Raw genomic sequence first — 22,027 nt, forward strand, 5'->3', positions numbered from 1 at the left:
ATCTGTCCTTTCCTCAACCCTCAATCTACTAAAATGCTTGTGCATGCCCTAATCATTTCCCGCGTCGACTACTGCAACATCCTTTTCTGTGGTCTCCCTGCTAACACCCTCGCACCTCTCCAGTCCATCCTTAACTCTGCCGCCCGACTAATTCATCTCTCTCCTCGCTACTTGTCCGCTTCTCCCCTCTGCAAATCTCTTCACTGGCTCCTATTCCCTCAGCGTATCCAGTTAAAATTACTAATTCTGACCTACAAGGCCATCTATAACCTGTCTCCCCCATATGTCTCTGAACTAATCTCCCGATACCTTCCCTCACGTAATCTCTGGTCCTCCCAAGACCTCCTTCTCTCCTCCACACTTATTCGCTCCTTATCCAACCGCCTCCAAGACTTCTCCCGAATAGCCCCTATTCTCTGGAATTCTTTGCCCCAACAAGTCTGACTATCAACCACATTTGGATCCTTCAGACGGAACCGGAAAACCCACCTCTTCAAGAAAGCCTACAGCCTGCAATGACCCCGCTACCTCCTCCTCTCTCACCACTACCGGTGATATCACCTCAACCAACACTGGAACTGCTGCAACCCACCAACCTACTGTCTCCTTGCCCACCATCCTGTAGCATGTAAGCCCGAAAGGGCAGGGTCCTCTCTCCACTCTGTCAGTCTGTCATTGTTAGTTTGTTTACTGTAAGTGATATCTGAATAAAAAAAAAAAAAAAAAAAAAAAAAAAAAAAAAAAAATAATAAATAATAATAATAATAATAATAATAATAATAATAAATACATAAAATAATAATAATGTCTTACCATGGGACAGTCTGAAATTAGTGTCTGCAGTTCTCACGATTGAGCTTACCACGAGAACTGCCATGCATGTGACCGCCGGGGTCATCTCCAGTCACTAGGCAACTTCTCACGGTCAGCTGACCATGAGGACTGCAGTGCAGGTGACCGGAGACGGAGTTATCTCTGGTGGTCATCTACAAAGCTCTGCTGTGTCTGGATGTCAGGCTGAGCCAGGCATCCAGATGTAGCAGAGACGGAGTCTGCATGGGACACTTGTTTAGGACTATGTCAGACAGGAAGTATTTGTGTTGGTTTATTTTTTATTTTTTCCCCTCAGGAGATAGAGGGCGTCGCATGGATTAGGGGTATACTAAAAAGGGAAAACTTGTGTTTTATGTCAATAAAATACATGTTAGACACACCCAGAATAAACTAACAACTATAGGATTAGTAATGGATAAGTCTTTATAGACGCCACTCAATTACTAAGCCATGGGCTTGATGTCAATACAATACACAGGTGACATGAACCCCACAAATATTACCCCACTTGCCACCGCTACAGGGCAAGTGGGAAGAGCTGGGTAAAGGGTCACAATTGGCGCATCTTTGGATGCGCCAATTGTGTGGCTGCTGCGGGCTGTTATTTTTAAGGCTAGTGAGGGCCAAGTCCATGGGCCTCGCCAGTCTGAGAACACCAGGCCACAGCTGTCTGCTTTTTACTTGGCTGGTTAACAAAAATAGGGGGACCCCATGCAAATTTTTTTTTTTGAGGGGGATCTCACTATTGTTGCTAACCATCCAAGGTAATCAGACTACCAGCCTGATAATACCAGGCCGCAGCAAAGTTCATGGATATTGGATCCCTACCAGCCTGAAATACCAGTCTCAGTCTGCTTTACTCTGGCTGGTTAACAAATAAAAGGGGGACCCCACGTCTTTAATATGAAAAAAAAAAAAAAAAAAAAACAAAAACCCACATACCAAGGTTACTTACCGGTAGCCGGTTTTTCTGGAGCCCATGACTGCACACGAGAGAGGGGATCCACCCAGTCAGGACAGGACCCCTACTGAAGATAAAAGGGCGGTACCTCTCCCTCGCTTCAGTTGGTTTACAGAGCATGAGAGGCCCCCCGGGTTAGTACACATGGTAAAACTACCACTACATTATATCTAACTAAAAAAACAGGTGCCGTCATGGGCTCCGGAAAAAACTGCTACCGGTAAGTAACCTTGGTGTTTTCCCGTCTCCCATGACGGCACACATGAGAGACTTTTGTAGAATAAGACACCTTAGGGAGGGACCACCGCTTGCAGCACCCTTCTACCAAAGGTTAGGTCAGTAGAGGAAGACAGATCAAGTCGGTAGTGCTTAAAAAAGGTGGAAGGTGAGGACCAAGTAGCAGCTTTACAAATTTGTTCAATTGATACCTCAGCCTTCTCTGCCCAGGAGGTAGCCACAGCTCTGGTGGAGTGAGCCTTGATGCCTTCTGGAACCGGAGCGCCACTTGCGGAGTAGGATAACATAATGGCCTCCCTGATCCATCTGGCAGTGGTACTCTTAGCTACCCAGTGCCATTTTCTACTACCCTGAAAGGCTACAAAAAGGGACTGATCTTTCCTCCACTGACTAGTTACTGACATATATTGTAATATGGCTCTTCTTACATCTAGTGTATGGAACTTTTGCTCCCCAGGGTTTCTAGGATTGTTACAGAAAGATGGCAAGGAGATCTTCTGAGTCCTATGAAACTTTTGGACTACCTTGGGGAGATAGGCCGGGTCTGGTCTTAGAACCACTCAGTCCTCCAAGATCTGTGTATATGGAGGACATATAGACAGAGCTTGAAGGTCGCTGACTCTTCGGGCTGATGTTAAGGCTACCAGTAAGACAGTTTTAAGTGTAAGTAGCTTTGGTGACAGTTCTAGTAGTGGTTCAAAGGGGTCTTTGGTTAAGGCCTCTAAGACTAGGTTGAGGTCCCAGGGTGGTATCTTTGGGATAATGATCGGCCTTGACCTGCCACAGGACTTTATTAATCGGGACACCCACCTATTGGCTGCAGTTATATAGGGCCCCCAAAGCTGAGACTTGGACTTTGAGTGTGTTAGTGGCTAACCCCAGTTGTAGCCCCGACTAAGAACTCTAGGATAGGTCCCACTGGCACTACATCCCCCAAGGGTTCCCCCAGGAAGTCTAGGAACTTTTTCCACGTTCTACCGTAGATTTGGGATGTTATAGGTTTCCTACATTTCAACAGGGTGGAGACCAACCCTGGAGAAAATCCCTGGCGACTCAGTAGCGCCCTCTCAAATTCCAGGCTGCTAGATGGAAGCCCTTCACCTGAGAGTGGACCACTGGTCCCTGGGAGAGCAGGTCTGGAATCTCCGGTAGTATCCATGGATCTGTCACCGACATGAGCCTCAGAAGGGAGAACCAAGGCCTTCTCGGCCAAAACGGAGCTATAAGAATTATTCTCGCTCGATCCTCCCTGATTTTCCTGACCAACACTGGGATCATTGTTATCGGGGGAAATGCATAGGCCAGGATGAACTTCCAGGGTATTTGTAGGGCATCTACTGCGAAGGGGTTTTCCCTTGGGTTTAGTGAGCAGAACTTCCTGACCTTCCGGTTGTGTGCGGTAGCGAACAGGTCTATTTCTGGTTTGCCCCAGGCCTGAACTATTTGTTGGAAGACTTGGGGGGTTTAGGGACCATTCCCCTTGTCTCAGACGCCTGCGACTCAGGAAGTCTGCCTGTATATTTTCTGCCCCCTTTATGTGCAGTGCTGTGATGGATAACAGATGTTGTTCTGCTAGCTGGAAGAGTAGATCTGATATTTGCATGAGGCCCCGAGATCTCGTTCCCCCCCTGGTGATTGATGTAGGCTACTACTGCCCGATTGTCCGTCATGACCCGGGTGTGGCGGCCCCGAAGTAAGGGAAGGATATGTATCACGGCTTTCTCCACTGCCCATAGTTCTTCTACATTTGAACCGTGATCCCTTTCTAGCGAGGACCAGGTCCCCTGTATTCAGTGGGATCTCAGGTGTGCTCCCCATCCTGTGGCACTCGCGTCTGTTGTAATGATGTACTCGACTGGTTTTTGCCACGGGACACCAGCTGTTAGATTCTTTTCTACAGTCCACCAGAGCAGGGAATCTCATACAGCCACTGAGACATAGTTTGCCTTCTAAATGCCCTTTTAATTGTTTGTGCTGACAGAACTTCCCACTGTAGTTGCCATAAGTGGTACTGCGCCCACGCTACCGCGGGTATGCATGATGTCAACGAGCCTAAAAGGGACATTGCGTTCCTCAGTCTTATCTTGGTCACTTTGCTCTCTGGTAGGAGGCAGCGTTGTTGCTCGGAGTCCAATATCAACCCTAGGAAGGATTGCTCTTTTACTGGGGTTATCCTTGACTTGGGGAGGTTTACTATCCATCCTAGTCCTACTAGAATTGCTATCACTTCCTTCACTTGATGTGTGCAGTGGGACTCAGACCTCCCTATTACCAGAAAGTAGTCTAGGTATGGGACGATCACTATGTCCCTGGAACGCAGAAAAGACATTACTTCGGCCATCACTTTGGTGAACACTCTGGGGGCTGTAGACAGGCCAAATGAAAGGGCTGCGTACTGGTAGTGTTTCACCTGCCCCTGGACAGAGCGCCACTCAAATATTTGATACTCCCGATGAATTGGGATGTGATAGTAGGCATCTTTTAAGTCTATAACTGCCATGAGGCAATGCTGGAACAGGATCTTTGTGGCAGTATTGATTGACTCCATTTTGAAGGAGCAATTGTCTACCCACTGATGGAGTGTCCTCAGGATGACAATGGTTCTCCAAGAGCAGTCTGGTTTTTGAATTAAGAAGAGAGGGGGGGGGGGGTAGAACCCCCTTCCTTCTTCTTGCACTGGGACTTCCTGTAGGACTTGTTTTTTCACTAGTCCCAAGACTTCCATCTCCAGGGCCAGCTGTTGCTCTTGGGCTTTCCTTCTGGGTGTCATTATGAAGGTATGTCTGGGCGGACGGATGAATTTTATTTTTAAGCCGTCCTTGATTATATTTAGGACCCATGTACTGGGGGAGATATTTGCCCAGGCGGAAAAGGAAGAGAGAAAGCCTTCCCCCTACCTCCGACCCAATGTCATTGGGGAGATTTTTTGGAGGAAGTGGAGGGCCCTTTAAACATATAGCCCGATCCTCTTCTATCTTTAAAGTCCCAGCTTTTTCTATCTCCCGGAGGACGACCCCTGTTAAATCTCCTCCTCCGAAAGGGCTGCTTTTTAGGTTCTCCCGGAAATCGAGGAAAGCTTTTCTTCCTATCCCCCGCATGTTCCAAAATCTCTAGTTTTTTCCCGAAGAGGAATTAGCCATCGCATGGAATGGAACATAACCTATGCTTTGATGGTAAATCTCCGGGACACCCTTTAAGCCACAGGGCTCGTCTTGACGCGTTTGACAGGCTTGCTGCCCTAGCTGTCAATCTTGCGGAGTCTGCAGAGGAATCTGCTAGGAAAGCCGCTGCTCCGTGCACCAGTGTCAAATTAGCCAGAATTTCGTCCCTAGGAACTCTATCCTTGATCTGGTCCTCTATTTGTTGCAGCCAGACCATGAGGGCACGAGCGGTACAGGTACCAGCTATCGCTGGTTTCAATCCACCTGCTGAAGCTTCCCAGATGTGCTTCAGGAAACAGTCTGCTTTTTTATCAAGCGGGTCATTCAACACGCCAGAGTCCTCTAATGGTAGGGATACCTTTTTTGAGGATCTGGCTATGGCCCCATCAATTTTTGGGACTTTTTCCCAGGCTTCTGAATCCTTCTGCTCAAAAGGGTACCTCCTCTTTGATGCGGAAGGTAAGCCCCCTGACCTCTCCGTTTTTTCCATTCCCTGTCAATTAGTGCTTTTACTTTCATTTACAGGGAAGGTACGTTTTCGTTTTTCCTCCAGTCCTCCAAACATTACATCCTCTAATGATTTGGGAGCTTTTTCCTCTTTAAGGCCCATTGTAGCCCTAATCGCTCTAACCAGTTTTTCCACATCCTCTTTTGGGAAACATGGACGGCCGCCTATATCGGTGTTCGAGGAGGATTCTGAGGACTGAGTAGAGGAAGAGGAGGTGGACGGGGACAAGGATCTATCCCGCCCCTTCTGCCTTGGCGAGGCCTCTGAATCGGAGCTTCTTCTACGATTTCTTTTATTTCTTTTTAAGTGTTGCCTTTAGGGAACCTTTCACCTCCTGTTGAATTAACTGTTTAAGGCTAGTCACCAAATCAGGGGTCTCTTCCTGTATAGTTTTGTTTATACAGTCAGCGCAGAGGTCTTTCTGCCACTGATCTGCCAGCGGGTGTTTACTACGGCGCATTCTCTATTTTGGTTTTGCTGCTGGCCTTCCTCGACCCCTAGTGATCAAACAGAGAAAATGGAACCCTGTTACCATAAGGGCGACATTCACGTAGATCACTCACCACCGCTGTCAATCAGGGGTACCGATCTCGGAGGCTCCTCAGATGCACTCGTGACGTTTCTCCTGGACGTCTCAGAGTCATGCCGATTGCGTTTATGACTGCCGCTCCCACCACTCGAGCGACTGCTCCTGGTATGTTGGCGGCTTGGCCTGGCATCTGGCGAGAGGTCTTGCTGCCGACGCTGCTGCTGACGCTGTTCGTCTTCCATCATGAAGCCTTAGGCATGAGTGCGTCTTCTGTGGTCATCCCCCTTTTGTAAGGGGGGATCCACTGCACTCTCCACCTCCTCTGGTTACCCCACAGCCCCTCCCCCCCCATGCCGCCGGGATCTCCTATGGCCGGCGTTATTTACTATGGGCGCCGCCATCTTGGATCGCCGGCGCCGCCTCCCGACGTCAATGAGGCATGCCCCCTCCCAGCGTGCCCTGCGTGTGACGTCAGGGGAGCGCGACCAGGAAGTGGCCGCTCCCTGACGCGGCAGAGGGGGAGAGGGCGGCGCGGCAGCCACGGCAGAGCCCCAGGACCCCAGACCGTGCTGCTCCTGCGCCCGCTCAGACGCTGAGCCCCCGGGGGACCCGCGGACGGCGCTTCCCTCCCCCGACGCACGGCGCCCAGGACCCTGCCTGTTCTTCTACGCCGGCACGAGAGAGGGGCAGGTATGTCTTCAGTACACGGGTCCCTGTCAGGACAGGAAACCCAACTGAAGCGAGGGAGAGGTACCGCCCTTTTATCTTTAGTAGGGTTCCTGTCCTGACTGGGCGGATCCCCTCTCATGTGTGCAGTCATGGGAGACGGGAAAAAAGTAAATAACCGTATATACTCGTGTATAAGCCGAGATTTTCAGCCCATTTTTGAAAGTACCACCCCCCCCCCTCATACACGAGTCATATACGGGGTCAGCGGGGGGTGTCAGACCATACTCCCCCACCCCACCCCCTCCTGGCACGGTCTCTGCAGCCCCCCATTATCTCAGTGTCCCAGCTGTTCCTGCATTCAGCGGTCATGTGGTACTGCTCATTAAACTCATGAATATGCGCATATTTAATGAGCGGTACCACATTAAAAATCCACCTTATACACAAGTTTTGCAGGATAGGGTGGTGTTAAGAACAGACCCCGCTTATCTGCCTAAGGTAGCATCAGATTTCCATCGGGGTCAGGAGATTGTCCTCTCATCCTTCTGCAAGAATCCAAAATATTTGGGGGAGGAAAATTCCATAGTTTGGATGTTAAGAGAGCTCTATTAGAATACATATCTGTCACTAGCCAGTGGAGGAGGTCCCAGTCCCTATTCGTAGCTTTTCAGGGTGCCAGGAAAGGCTATGGGGTTTCGAAAGGGACTATTGCTAGATGGATTAGGGAGGCCATTAGTGTAGCCTACTCAGCTAGTGGTATCCCGATTCCTGACGGAATCAAGGCTCATTCCACCAGAGCCGTGGCGACCTCCTGGGCTGAAAAGGCAGAGGTATCAATTGAACAGATTTGTAAGGCCGCTACCTGGGCCTCACCTTCCACCTTCTTTAAGCACTATAGATTAAATCTATCCTCCTCTGCTGACCTAACCTTTGGTAGAAGGGTGCTGCAAGCGGTGGGCCCTCCCTAAGGTGTTTCGAAGTCTCCAAAAATCTCTCAGGTGTGCGGTCATGAGTGAAGGGAAAACCACCATGGTTACTTACCGGTAGCCGTTTTTTCCGGAACCCATGACAGCACCCCCTTTTCACCGTATGGGTGTGCACAGTTAGTAGGGTGCTTTTGAGTGATGTGGTGTTGGATTAAACATGTAACTAACCGGGAAGTCCTCACTGCTCTGTAACCCTACTGAAGCGGGGGAGAGGTGCCACCCCTTATGTCTCAGTAGGTTCCTGTCCTGGCGGGGCGGATCCCTCTCTCAGGTGTGCCGTCATGGGTGAAGGGAAAACACTTATACTTGTGCACCTTGTTATCCATTTTGAGGTGTACCTATTTTGAACACTAAATTTAACATCTTTTATTTGTACTCCTATGATTCATCTATTGCCAAAAAGAGAATACTGTTTTTATTGTGTCTTACAGACCATCATGCATTTGTGGTAGAATCTGTATGCTAGCAGGTCAAAATGCTCCTGTGAAAGCATCTTGTGACCAGATGAGAGAGCTTTTTGGTAATCCACATCATTCCACCGTTTATCGAAAAATTGAAGGAAGCCTATGAAGATGACCGTACCTACAGTCAAATATGGATGTGGTTAAAATGTTTCATGGTGCCTTGACTGTTTTAGGCATCAATCTGAAAAATACCAAAAAGAGTATGCTTCGCGATGTAGTGCCCAGTGTCAGAAAGCTTGGTTTGTGTCCTAGGTCATGGGCCTTCCAGCAGGACAATGACACCAAACATACTTAAGAACTCTCCAGTGCTTTGTTTAACCCCCTTCCCGACCTGTGAAGCAATGTAGGAGTCATGAAAAATGCTGCCTTCCCGACCTGTGACACCAAATAGGCGTCATCACGCTCCAGCGGGTCGGGTGACCGGGGTCAATGAAGTGTCACCTGTCCTGCAGGTACATGAGGCACTGTAGTTGACCCCTGGGGGGGGGGGGGGCTACGACCGCTCTGATTGGCTGTTGAAAGTGAAATAGAGCTAACGTAATATTTCCCCAATGAAACTTAGTGAAATATTACAATCCAGCCATGGCCAAGGCTGCAATATCATTGGCAATTGGCTGGAGCTAGGTGACCTCTGTCACCTCCCCCAGATCTAATTGGCGCTAGCGTCCATGTGATGCTATCCCTCCAATCAGATGTGGAGGGGCAGAGTGAACAATGGCTGCCCTCGCTCTTCAGCCTCATCCCGTCCGTGGAAGCTGAAGAGCGAGGTCCCTGCCTGCTGCCGCTGATCACCCCCAGCTGCCATCTGGTATGTTTCCCTCTGCTGCCCTCACTCAAAATTCCACCCCCCCTGCCCTGGTGATCACCCCCCGCGCTGCTGCATCTCCTCAGCCCCCTCCGCGCCTGACAGCCCCTTCCTGCAGTATAAAGTGTCAAACACTCGCACACTATAATAAAATTTAGCTTTTTTACACACACACACACCCCATGTCCCGCTCATCCCAGTCACAGTGTGTACTCAGACCCCCGCGTACATATCTCCGCCCACACACTTCCCTCCTCCAGATCTGCAGCATTTCTAGCACTCACATCCGCAGCAAAACCGCAGATCTTTTTTACATCTGTGGTTTTGCTGCGTATGTGCCTGAATCAATACAAGTAAATGGGTGCAGAAACGCTGCAGATCCACACAAAGAATTGACAAGCTGCAGAAATTAAAATGCTGCGAATCTGCGCGTTTTTCTGCGGCATGTGCACAGTAAATCTCCATTTCCCATAGGTTTACAGTGTCTGTGCGGATTACTACATTACTCCATTACTAACCGGGCTTAATGTCACCTTACAATATAAAAGGTGACATTAACCACTTATCCCATACACCACCGCTACACAGCACTGGGAAGAGAGGCTAAGTGCCGGAATTGGCGCATCTTACAGATGGGGCTGCTGCGAGCTGGTGTTTGTAGCCGGGGGGGGGGGCAATATCCATGGCCCCTTCCTAGGCTATGAATATTAGCCCGCAGCTGTCTGCGTAGCCGTTCTGGCTCTTAATTATAGGGGGACCCCATGTCATTTTTTGGGGGGCTCCCCTATTTAAATAGCCAGTAAAGGCTACGCAGACAGCTGTGGGCTGACATTCATAGCCTGTGAAGATCCATGGGTATTACACGCTTCCCAGGCTATAAACACCAGCCGCCAGCTTTCCCACTCTGGACTTGAAAATTGCACGGGAGCCCACACAATTATTTTTCCATTTTTTTTTTTAAATTAAATAAATATTGCGTTTAAGGCCGGTGTCAAACTTGTGAGAAACTCGCATGAGTCTCACACCTCCATACCCGGCACTTGGGACCGGAGTGTGCGGCTGCATGTACCGTATTTTTCGGACTATAAAAGACGCACCAGACCATAAGACGCACCCCAATTTTCAGTAGGAAAATAGGGAAAAAAAAATGTAATGTGTCAAATGGGGGTCCGTCTTATAGTCCGAATTCAGCTTACCTGGGAAGGGATCCGGCACAGGTGGAGAAGTAGTCACAGGGGTCAGTGGTCCAGGCTCGTGCGGTGGCGGCTCTGTACTGGGGCAGGTTGGTTGTGCTGTGGCAGCTGCGCTGGGGTAGAGGCAGCTGGGCAGGGGCAGGTGGGCTCTGCGGTGGTGGCAGCGGGCTGTGCTCCGGTGCAGGGGCTGCAGCTCCGCCGGCATTTCTTCGCAGCCCGGAGGCCCCCGCAGTTCCCTTGCTGGCCGCCGCCATGTTGCGGTGGCCTCCGGGAGCATGGCTGCCGGAAAGATGGCCGCCGGTCCAGGGACGGCGCATGCGTGGGATCAGATCTCGTCCCGAGATCTCGGGGGACGAGATTCAAATCTCGGCAACGAGATCTCTTCCCCCGAGATCTCGGGACGAGATCTGAAGCTGCGCATGCGCCGTCCCCGGACCGGCGGCCATCTTCCCGTCGTCCATGCTCCCGGAGGCCACCGCAACATGGCGGCGGCCAGCAAGGGAACTGCGGGGGCCTCCGGGCTGCGAAGAAGTGCCGGCGGAGCCGCCGCCCCTGCCACCACCGCAACGCAGAGCCCCGCCTGCTGCCACCAGGTTAGGCCGTGTATTGCGACCATAAGACGCAGCCCCCCCCCCCCCCCCACTTTCCCCCAAAATTTGGGGGGAAAAAGTGCGTCTTATGGTCGGAAAAATACGGTATTTCTACGCAGCTGAACGTCCCAGTCTGAGTGCCGGGTACTGAGGTGCGAGACTCGTGCGAGTTGCTCGTAAAGTGTGACCCCGGCCTAACAGATTTTTTCTATCTATAGATATACAGTAGCTATGCATGTATACGAGGGGCGATCCAAAAGTAATGATAATCAATAACACAATGAATATAGTCAAAAAAAATTTAATTTTTCTACATAGCCTCCTAACAAGTCTATACATTTAGTCCATCTCTTTTCTAAACTTAGAATTCCCTTCGAAAAAAATTCTTGATCTTGACCCTCAAAAAACTCCCCAACAGCGGTTATCACGTCGCTATTGTCGTCAAATTTCTTGCCGCGGAGGTGTTCCTTGAGCTGAGGAAAGAGAAAGAAGTCACTGGGGGCTAGATCTGGCGAATGGGGGGGGGGGTGTTCCACCAGTTCAAAGTCTGCTTCTTGAATGGTAGCCATGGCAACTGCAGCTTTGTGAGCCGGTGCATTCTTGGTGAAACAGCACTCCAGCCCGCAGTTTGCCGCGCCTTTTCTCCTTGATAGCCTCCCGCAATCTTCTTATTTGTTCTGCGTAGTAGGAGCCCGAAATAGTGGCTCCCTTCTCCAAATAGTCCACCATAATAATTCCTTCAGCGTCCCAAAAAACGTACGCCATAACCTTCCCTGCTGAGCTTGACACTTTGAATTTCTTCGGCATCGGTTCGTCGGCTCGTTTCCATGTCATCGATTGTTTAGTTTCGGGATCAAAGTGGTGGATCCAGGTCTCATCCATGGTCAAAAAACGTGACAAAAAATTCTCCTTGTCTGCTTGGAACTTTTCGAGATTTGCTATTGAAATGTCAACTCGTTTCTTCTTTTGCTCATCGGTTCACATTTTTGGCACCCAACGCGCGGAGACCTTTCTCATATGCAATTCTTTTGCAAGGATTCTTTGAATACTGCCATATGAGATCCCTGTGACCTCAGCTACATGCCTGATAGTCACTCTTCGATCTGCCAACACAACTTCAACTTTTTCACGTTTTCTTCATTGAGGGACGTGGATGGGCGTCCTTCGCGATGTTCATCTTCTGTCGATGTTCTTCCCAGCTTAAATTCCTTGGCCCAGGGTGCAACTGTGGAATATGGAGGAGAAGAGTCCCCCAATGTTTCCACCAAGTCGCTGTGTATGTCTTTGGTAGACATTTTTTTCAAGCAGAGGTATTTGATGACAGCTCTGAGCTCTTTTTTTACATTTTGATGTTCACTCCTTGGCAGTTCATATTCAAATGAATGTAGCTCCCGGGAATCGTGGCCTATTTAAGTGATTTTTTTTTCCTGGACTAGAGGGTACCTAATAGAGAAAACATTTTATTTTAATTTCTGTGTGCAATAGAAATAACCGATCATTACTTTTGGATCGCCCCTCGTAGATACATGCATACATCTATAGATAGCAAATCAAAGATCAGGAACATCACACCGTTTCTTGTGAAGAGAGCCAATTTATTAAGCCCATGATGGCGACGTTTCGGTCCTATCAGCACGGACCTTCACAAGAAACTGTGCTGTTCCTGATCTTAGATTTGCCATATTCAAGGTTTGGTATTTGCCTGTAGGAGCGTTTTTTTGCACCCGGACGCTCCATTTTTTTTTCCTCTTGTGCTGCTCTAAGTTTACTATTACTATATCTATCCCCATCTATCCATCCCCCCCATCTATCCGTGTGTGTGAGAGCGTGTGTTTGTGCACGCAATGGAGTGTGGGTTGGACAAATGTTAAAGAGGAGGTTGGACCAGAAATGACATCACAAATCTTATTTTGGTTAAACATCTTTATTTTAGCTTACAAAAAAAGCATACAATCCGCATGAAACACACTGATTTTTACCTGCATTTTCTGTCAAGAGGTGCAGATTCTGTGCACAAAATTCTGCAGGCAAATCTGCAACGTGTGCACATAACCTTAAGGTCAAAATAGGCTAGGTCGTGAAGGGGTTAATTCCATTTCTGGGTGGTTCTTTAAGTGGCCAGCAAGGAGCCCAGATTTAAATCCCATTGAACACCTGTGGAGAGATCTTAGAAATCTTAGGCTAAGTGCACACGCTGCGGATTGGTCTGCAGATTTTTTTTTTTTTTTATCTGTGGAACCGCAGGTAAAATCGCAGGTTAAATGACCTGCGGATTGGGCTGTGGTTTTCCCTGCGGTTTATCATCTCTACAATGGAGGAGATGGTAAACCGCAGCAAAATCTGCAGAAAAGTAGTGACATGTCAATTCTTTCTGTGGATTCAAAACCGCAGCCTTTCCGCAGTTAAAAATCCGCAGCATGTACAAATCAGAATGTAAATCCCACAGGATAACATGCTGCTGTACACTGTCTGCAGAACTGCTGCAGTTCTGCTGCGGTCAAAACTGCAGCAGAACCACAGCATGTGTACATAGCCTTAAAATTGCTGTTGGGAGAAGGCACCCTTCAATAAGAGACTTTGAGCAGTTTGCAAAGGAAGAGTGGCCCAAAATCTCAGTTAAAAAGTTGTAAAAAGTCTGTTATAGGAAGTGATTGGTTACATTTATTTATTCCAAGAGATGTGCAACCAAATATTAAGTGGAGGGTGCAGTAATTTTGTTCAAGACCATTTTGGGGTTGTGTGAAATTATGTCCAGTTTGTTTCTCTTTTGTGTTGTTACAATCCACGTGTATAACATTGATTGCAAAAGTTCTGAGGGGAAATACTTAATTTCCTGTAACACTTTAGTCTAACTGTAAATACATATTTCATTACAATTGGGTTAGCTAATACTTTAAGATTACCAAAAATTTTAAAAACACCAATTAAAAGTTAATCAACTGTCATCATAACCCAGAAGAGGCAATCAAGGTCAACCAGTGTTCTGAAAATCACAGGTGCCACGCCTGATCAGACACCCCTCTATTTGTGAACTCTCAAATATACCAGGCAAACAGAAGATACAGCAAGCAACAGTGAAACTATGTGCTGCTCACAACAGAGCTTCGTTACTCCAACTAGCCACCAACATCAGTCAGGTGGGCTGGCAGACAGATCCAGTTTCTTTCAATATTAAATCAACATGGTCATCCGTTGCACAGAGCCCACAAAAGATGAGGAGCCCATGTTTAATTGGTAATCCATCACTGTATATATGGCAATCAATGTGAGACATGTTGCACATGTTGACAATTTACTGTTTTGTGTTTGTTTATTTTACAAGTCTTTAGACCTCAACTTGCAGTTCCAAACCAGATATTGCAATCTTTAAAGTCGATGCATTAGACTGAACATTTGATACTGTGTCCAAAGTTAGTTTTTATTTTTTCATTAAGATATAAGGTTTAAATGGGGTTTTTGACACTTCATGTGGAGGGGGGGTAGAGACCCAGATTCCAGTGACTTAACACTTACTTGGCTGCTTGCTATCATTTTGATAAACTCATGGCTTTTTTTCTGCTGCACATTTGTGAGTTCTCTGACTAACCTCATGCACATCACTAATGTCAACTTTCTGACAATACTCACACCAGTGCCACTACTTCCATCTCGTCTGTGACCCTCACAGGCTTCAAAACTCATGAATGACTGCTGACCTTAAGAAATTGAGTGCAGTGGTCAAATACTAATAGGATGTTAAAGACCTGAGTGATTAAGTGGTGCTAGAGAGGCAGTGCAGTAGGCAAGTCATCATTTTGCAGTTTTTTTTTTTTTTTGTTTGTTTTTTTTAAGAGCAATGGCTTTATTTTTTAAAGCATTAGTGTCAGAAAACAGAAGTACTTGAAGTCGCAGAACTTATGCAAATTGAGCAAAGCCGTGGAGAAACCAGGATTGGGTATAAATGCAGCAAAAAAGTTACTCCAGTCTGAATGCTACAAGCACACCCCTACATTTGCTGGTATATCACATACAGATGCAGTTACCCAAAACCAGGGCAGTGTACTCAACTAATTGTAAGCTTATCTATGGGAGACCTAAAGTAAACTTCAATGTGAAGCAACAAAAAAAGCGGTCTATAGGAGGGCTAAAGGAGAGGCAGAAACCAGAAAAAGGGTAAAAAAAAAAAACTCAGCTTTGATTCTTCCTCCAATACCCACTGTGGGTATTGGAGGAAGAATTAAAGCTGAGTTTTTTTTACCCTTTTTCTGGTTTCTGCCTCTCCTTTAGCGCTCCTATAGACCGCTTTTTTTGTTACTTTACATTGAATTTTCCTCTGAGGATCAGCGGCAGGAGCAGCTTGGAGGGCAGTTGCTTGTGGAGAACCTGCGATTGCTGGGAAGCTCCAGGATCCTTGGTGTTGACTTACGGCTGGGATCGGTCTCAACTTCACATTCGGAAGCCGGTGAGAGATGGACTGACCAGGAGACCGGAGGTTGCTGACAGCAACGTACAGTGCCCTTCTGGGTTGCAAGGACACGCTTCCCAACTACCATTCACGTTCACACCGTGGTTGTGCAAGGGTGGCACAACCCTGTAAGGTGAGCACCCTGTCGATTCAGTTAGGGAATTAATTTTTCATCTAAAGTAAACTTCGACACATTGGATTGTGCATGTATAGGGGAGATGCCACTTAGCTTCATCAGACTTCATTCCTCTGTTCCTTGATGCCACCATCCGTCAAGGTTATTAAATCCTCACACAGCCATCATTTGCTGTGAAGACTAAAATGTGGCAATACGTACCTTTCTAAGAGAAATCACTTCCACACCCATGTAAGATTTCACTTTATCCCTTCAATAAAAAAATAAATAAATAAATAAAAAGCCACTAACCTGGTCTTTCTTGGATTTATGAGAGGATGCGACATAAGCCAGGTATTGGATAACTTTCTTTGTGTTTTCTGTTTTGCCAGCACCAGACTCTCCTCTTAAATAGGGTGGGGGGGGTGGCCACAAATTAAAAGAAAAAAAAAGGTTAGTGTCAGGTACGGTTAGTGTCTGCACTAGAAAGCATTATAAATGTGAATAGAACACCAAAATGTGTATAGCTTGGAGTCAGACGGCAGGGACGTTCTACAGGGGGTTCTCACATCCCAGGAATCGGCACACAGTGGTCCTCAGTTGCTGAGTAATTTCCCCTTTCGTGTGACCAGGGTAGTAACTAAAGATTATATGCCTCCACTTAGAACAACATAGTTGGGCAGAGTAGCAATTTACGTGGCATAGAATAAAATTAAGCCGTATAAAAACAAATCCAGTATAATATCTTAAAATGAAACACTTATACCAAGTTAGATCTGAGGGATACATATTGCAAAAGATTTAGGAGAGCTGAACATTTCCAGACATCATAGTGGTTGGAGGGTTCATTTACAATAAAAGCGCAAGACAACACAATTATCAACCAAGTGTTTCAAAGTTTTCAGCTTTTACTGGTGCTTCTATATCTATAATGGAAATAAGTCAAACACTTACGTGCAAAGTATGGACTGGTCTTCTCTGTCTAAGATGACAAATAAGGAAAATTATAAACAAGCACATCATTGGTCACAGTTACTAGAAGTAATATGCAGCTTGTTTGACAGTCTACCATAAGTTTCTGTAAAAATTTTTCTTTAGAAGGGCAACTGTTGGTCGAATGCATGTATGGCCAACAGCCATCTCCCTGCTATTCTGGCACATGAAACCCACCTGAGCATTCAAGCAGTTTTTTTTTTTTAATCAACAGTGGTGCAAGCATCTGCTTAAGGCCATGTTCATACGTGGCTTTTTCTGCAAAGAAAACCCGATCTGTTGGAGGTAAAAAAGCTCCAGATAAAGCAGGTTCAGCTGGCTTTTGCTGCGTTTTTCAGGATCCTAAAGTTAAGCTTTGCTTTCACCATACAAGCATGACTGCAAAGAGTTAGGCCTCCAATGCATTACGTAGGTGAAGCCATAAAATAGCCTTAGAAAAAAAAAAAAAAGTCGATTTGATCAAATTTCATTTGAAAGTTCTCTTTTTTATATCTGACAAAACATGACTACTCGAGAAAAAAAGTTTGAGTTCATGAAAAAAATTCACAATTGCAAATGTAAGACCAGGGGAAGCGGGTGTTGAATTGGTTCGTTTACCCAACAAAAAGGCAGGACATTGAGTTGGTAGGGCACAGTTTACTTTCACACATGGTAGTGGCTGAGTTGAGCAGTAATTGTCCAATTTCACACTTTCAATTTCAGGCAAAGTTAACTTTTTACACATTGGTGGGCCATTGCAATACTCAGGCGGTGTTTATTGTCACACATACCTCATTTAACCCCTTAGTGACAGCCAATTTAGAAATCCAATGTACAAGAAGCAGGGCACTCACCGTCCCATTCAATGTCCTTTATTGCGGTTTACATAGAAACAAAGCGGGGAGCCCCCAGAGGACCAGCACTGGTAAACAGCCGTTTTGCACAAAAAAAAAAAAAAAAAAAAAAAAAAAAGAATGCGCTTCTACGGGTCCTAGGTGCTAAGGAAATGACAGACCTCATATACAAGTGAAAATACCTATACATAAAAATAAGTGCAGGAGAAATGAAAACCACTTTAGGCAGAGTTCATTAATCCACAGGTGGGCGCACGAATTCGCTGGTGAGCACAGAGGATATCCACAAGAAGAAGAAAGTTCGTTCGGCACACTGGCATAAATGGAAAAAAAAAAAAAACAAAAAAAAAAAAAAACACAACTTTATTAGGCCAATATGCCATATTAAAATGCAAAAAAACACCTGACGCGTTTCTGGTGCACAAAGGCACCCTTAGTCATAGGTAAATAAAAACAATATGCATAGAAAAATATATACAGGTTACAAACCAATCACAAAGCTTGCAATTAATTACAAAAAGTGGCAACACATGAATGGAAGAGTGAGCGGTTCCTTGCAATGATACAGATCACTCCAGGACTGAAGTTCAAGGAGGGGGGGGGAAAAAAAAAAAAAAAAAAAAGATTAAAATCAATCATACAGTCAAACATATAATTAGTCGATATTAGACAGATCATACTTGAATTTTATACAACTGGAGAATTTAATTGTACATAGTGAGAAAAAAAAAAAAAGAAATTACAATAATATAAATGGATATATCTAAAAGTAATTAAATAACTCCAAAATGATCTTCCAATGGAAAATGGATTTTCTGCGCAGAAATAAAGGATTCCATGCGAAGGGTGTAAATGAGTGCCTACGGACAATATATAGAATTAGTCAGAATCCAAAGTAATTTTTTACACCTCAAAAATAATTTATAGATGCGCAGGAATGAGTGGTTCCATGCAAAAGGTGTGAATAAGTACCTACAAACAATATATGGAATATCAGATGGAGTTTTTTTTTTTGCACATGAAATAAAATATTTCATGCAAAGAGTGTGAATGAGTGGCTTGCGAATATATAGAATTAGTCACAATAAAAAAAAAAAAGTTTTTTTGAACTTAATTTATAGATACGCAGGAATAAAACGTTCCATGCAAGAGATGTGAATGAGTGCCTACAAACAGTATATAAACTTGGTGACAATCAAATGGAATTTTTAGCACATAAAAAATAAATTATAGACATAGCGTGGAACTATTGCAGAATGCTTGATAAACATGAATAAAATAGGAGCTATGAGATAAATTCTATGCTTTCCTACTATAACAAAATAAATGCGCAAAATAAACTAAATGCGGATCACTAAAATTATTTTTGCTAGAAAAAAATAAGTACATAAATTTCATTAATATAGAACAAATCGTTCCTAAAATGCATACCGTTTGGAGATTTAGTGTCTAATTTTAATATCCAAAAAGCTTCACGTATATTTAATAGCTTGTGTCTATCACCACCTCGTGCAGGAGTTTTAACCTTTTCTAGACCATAGAAGGCAAATCAATCCATATTGCTATGATGAGCATGAACGAAGTGTTTTACCGCTCCGGAATAGGAAGCTTTTTTTGTTCTATATTTCTGATATGTTCAGCTATTCTTTTTTTTAGTTTGCGTATAGTACAGCCGATATACTGAATCTTACACTCTGTGCAACAAATGCAATAAACGACAAACTGGCTGTCACAATTGATAAAAGATGTAATTTGTTGAGAAAAACCTTGATATGAAAAAATAATTTGGATTTGTCTATTGCATATGTGCAAACATTGCACCTGGAACCAGCGCATTTGTAAAATCCAAGTACGAATTTTTTTCTGGTGATTTTAAGACTGAGAAAGATAATTCGCCAAACTGGTTCCCCTTCGGGCAACAAAACGGCAGCCAGATTGTATGATTTGTCTTAATTTAGTGTCTTGGTTTGTGACGGGCAGATATTTTTTCACAATTTCTTTAATATGATTGAATTGGGGGCTGAATGGCATTGAAAAAGTCACCATATGATCAGCACAAGCTGAGGATTTTTCCTTTAAACTGGTAAATCTTGGTTTGTTCATCACTTTGTGGAATGCATTGCTGACAATTTGATTATTGTAACCTCGATCAAAAAGACGTTTTTTATGACTTTACTTTCTTGTAAAAACAAGGCATTGTCTGAACATAAACGTTTTGCCATATTGAATTCCCCATAAGGGATGGACTGGATGGTATGTTGGGGATGACATGAAGAAATAAGTAAAAGGGAATTACCTGCAGTTTCCTTTCTAAAAATGGTAGTGTAAACTTTGCCATTGATAGAATCACCTGTGAGCAATAAATCCAAAAAGGAAACTCGATTCCCTGTACCACTAATAGTGAATATTAAATTTAGATTGTTAGAATTGAGATAAGAATGAAAAAGGGACAAGTCTGTGGAATTACCCTTCCAAACGAACATCAGATCGTCCACATATCTACAGAACCAAAAAAATTGTCAAAGAATGGGTTAAGATCATAAAAAAGAAATTGCTCTTCCCACCAAGCCACATATATGGCTAAAGGTGAGAAATTTAACCCCATAGGGGCACCCAAAATTTGAAGAAAAAATGATTTATTAAACGTAAAATAATTGTGACTCAGATATGCAGACGATCTGATAATCAAAGATTTTAGTTCACCCGAATAATTACTATAATTATCCATATGGTGCAATAAAGCCTGTAGAGCAAGAGAATGAGGAATCGAGGAGTATAAGTTGGTTACATCACAAGTGAAAAAGCTGAAATTTTTCTGCCAAATAAAATTATCAAACGCATGAATCACAGATGCAGAATTTTTCAAATACCCTAGAATGCGAAGGGTTAACGGTTGCAAAAATTTATCTACCCAAACACTTAAATTTTCGTTTAGTGAACCAATACTAGATAGAAATGATAGGACGGAGTGGAGGAGGGAATTGGAGGAGGGAATTGATTTTTGTGGATTTTGGGTAACCTATGGAAAATAGGAATTACTGGATGGTCAGGTAACAACCATTTAGCTATTTTTGAACAAAATATGTTCATTTTTAGACCATCCTGTACCAAGTTAGTTAATTCACACTTGAAAGTGGAGGAAGGATCATGGCTCAATGTAGAATATGTGCAGGTGTCAATTAGCACACTGAGAACAGAATGAATATATAAATCAGGTGTCTAAAATGACTGTGCAGCCGCCTTTATCAGATTGTTTGATTAATAAATTTGGGTTATCCTGCAAATCCTTGATGGCTTGAGATTGAGTGATGCTCAAATTATGAAAAAAAAAAAAAAAAATCAGTGGATTTAATGCTCTTGTCCAATTCTCGTAAATCTCTCTCCACCAAGGATTGAAAAAGGTCCAAGCTGGGTACTCTCGAGTGCAATGGTTAGTATAAAGAAATGTGTGGCACAACATGAACATCTGTCATGTATGAGATCTGGATCATCAGGTGGATCCTGTAAGGAAGAAAGAGTGGTTAATGCAAATTGCTCTCTGAAGGAAAGCGAAACAAATAATTCATCATGGAAGTTAACAGGATCAGAGTTGTCAATCATGTTGTCACTGGAATCATTCTGGAAAAAATGTCTTTTCACTGTAAGGAGTCTGGTAAACTTGTTCACGTCTTTGATTGTCTGGAAAAGGTCACATTTTTTTTTACTGGGAACAAAGTTATAGTTATAGTAGGAAAGCATAGAATTTATCTCATAGCTCCTATTTTATTCATATGTTTATCAAGCATTCTTCAATAGTTCCACCATTGATTGCTATGTGTCCAATTTATTTTTTAGGTGCTAAAAATTCCATTTGATTGTCACCAAGTTTATATACTGTTTGTAGGCACTCATTCACACCTCTTCCATGGAACCTTTTATTCCTGCGCATCTATAAATTATTTTTTTTAAGTCCAAAAAAACTTTTTTTATTGTGACTAATTCTATATATTGTTCGCAAGCACTCATTCACACTCTTTGCATGAAATATTTTATTTCATGTGCAAAAAACTCCATCTGATTGTTATTAATTCCATATATTGTTTGTAGGTACTTATTCACACCTTTTGCATGGAACCACTCATTCCTGCACATCTATAAAATTATTTTTGAGGTGTAAAAAATTCCTTTCGATTCTGACTAATTCTATATATTGTCCGTAGGCACTCATTTACACCCTTCGCATGGAATCATTTATTTCTGCGCAGAAAATCCATTTTCCATTGGAAGATCATTTGAGTTATTTAATTACTTTTAGATATATCCATTTATATATTATAGTAATTTTTTTTTCTCTATGTACAATTAAATTCTCCAGTTGTATAAAATTCAAGTATGATCTGTCTAATATCGACTAGTTATATGTTTGACTGTATGATTGATTTAATCTTTTTTTTTTCTCCTTGGGAACTTCAGTCCTGGAGTGTTCTGTATCATTGCAAGGAACCGCTCACTCTTCCTTTCATGTGTTGCCACTTTTTGTAATTAATTGCAAGCTTTGTGAATGGTTTGTAACCTGTATATATTTTTCTATGCATATAGTTTTTATTTACCTATGACTTAGGGTATGTGCACACGGTGCGGATTCTGCTGCGGTTCCGCAGCGTTTCTGCAGCTGCGGGTCCGCAGCAGATTCTGCTGCGTTGTACAGTACCTTTATTTCCTATGG

At 44.2% G+C, this 22,027-nt stretch overlaps 1 protein-coding gene across 2 annotated transcripts in view; it reads right to left on the minus strand.

The window, feature by feature from the left end:
* Positions 1–22,027, minus strand: part of MYH9 (myosin heavy chain 9) — a 247,741-nt gene that overhangs the window by 160,047 nt on the left and 65,667 nt on the right. For both annotated transcript variants that reach the window (XM_073557995.1, XM_073557996.1), the window contains exons 4-5: positions 16,451–16,478; positions 15,809–15,902 (exon numbers count right to left, since the gene is read on the minus strand). In XM_073557995.1, coding sequence (XP_073414096.1) covers positions 15,809–15,902; positions 16,451–16,478 — 122 coding nt within the window. The remainder of the gene's footprint in view (positions 1–15,808; positions 15,903–16,450; positions 16,479–22,027) is intronic.

This window comes from Dendrobates tinctorius, unplaced genomic scaffold, assembly GCF_039654945.1.
Source record: "Dendrobates tinctorius isolate UK_male_01 unplaced genomic scaffold, ASM3965494v1 ptg000012l, whole genome shotgun sequence".
Taxonomy (NCBI): Eukaryota; Metazoa; Chordata; class Amphibia; order Anura; family Dendrobatidae; genus Dendrobates; species Dendrobates tinctorius.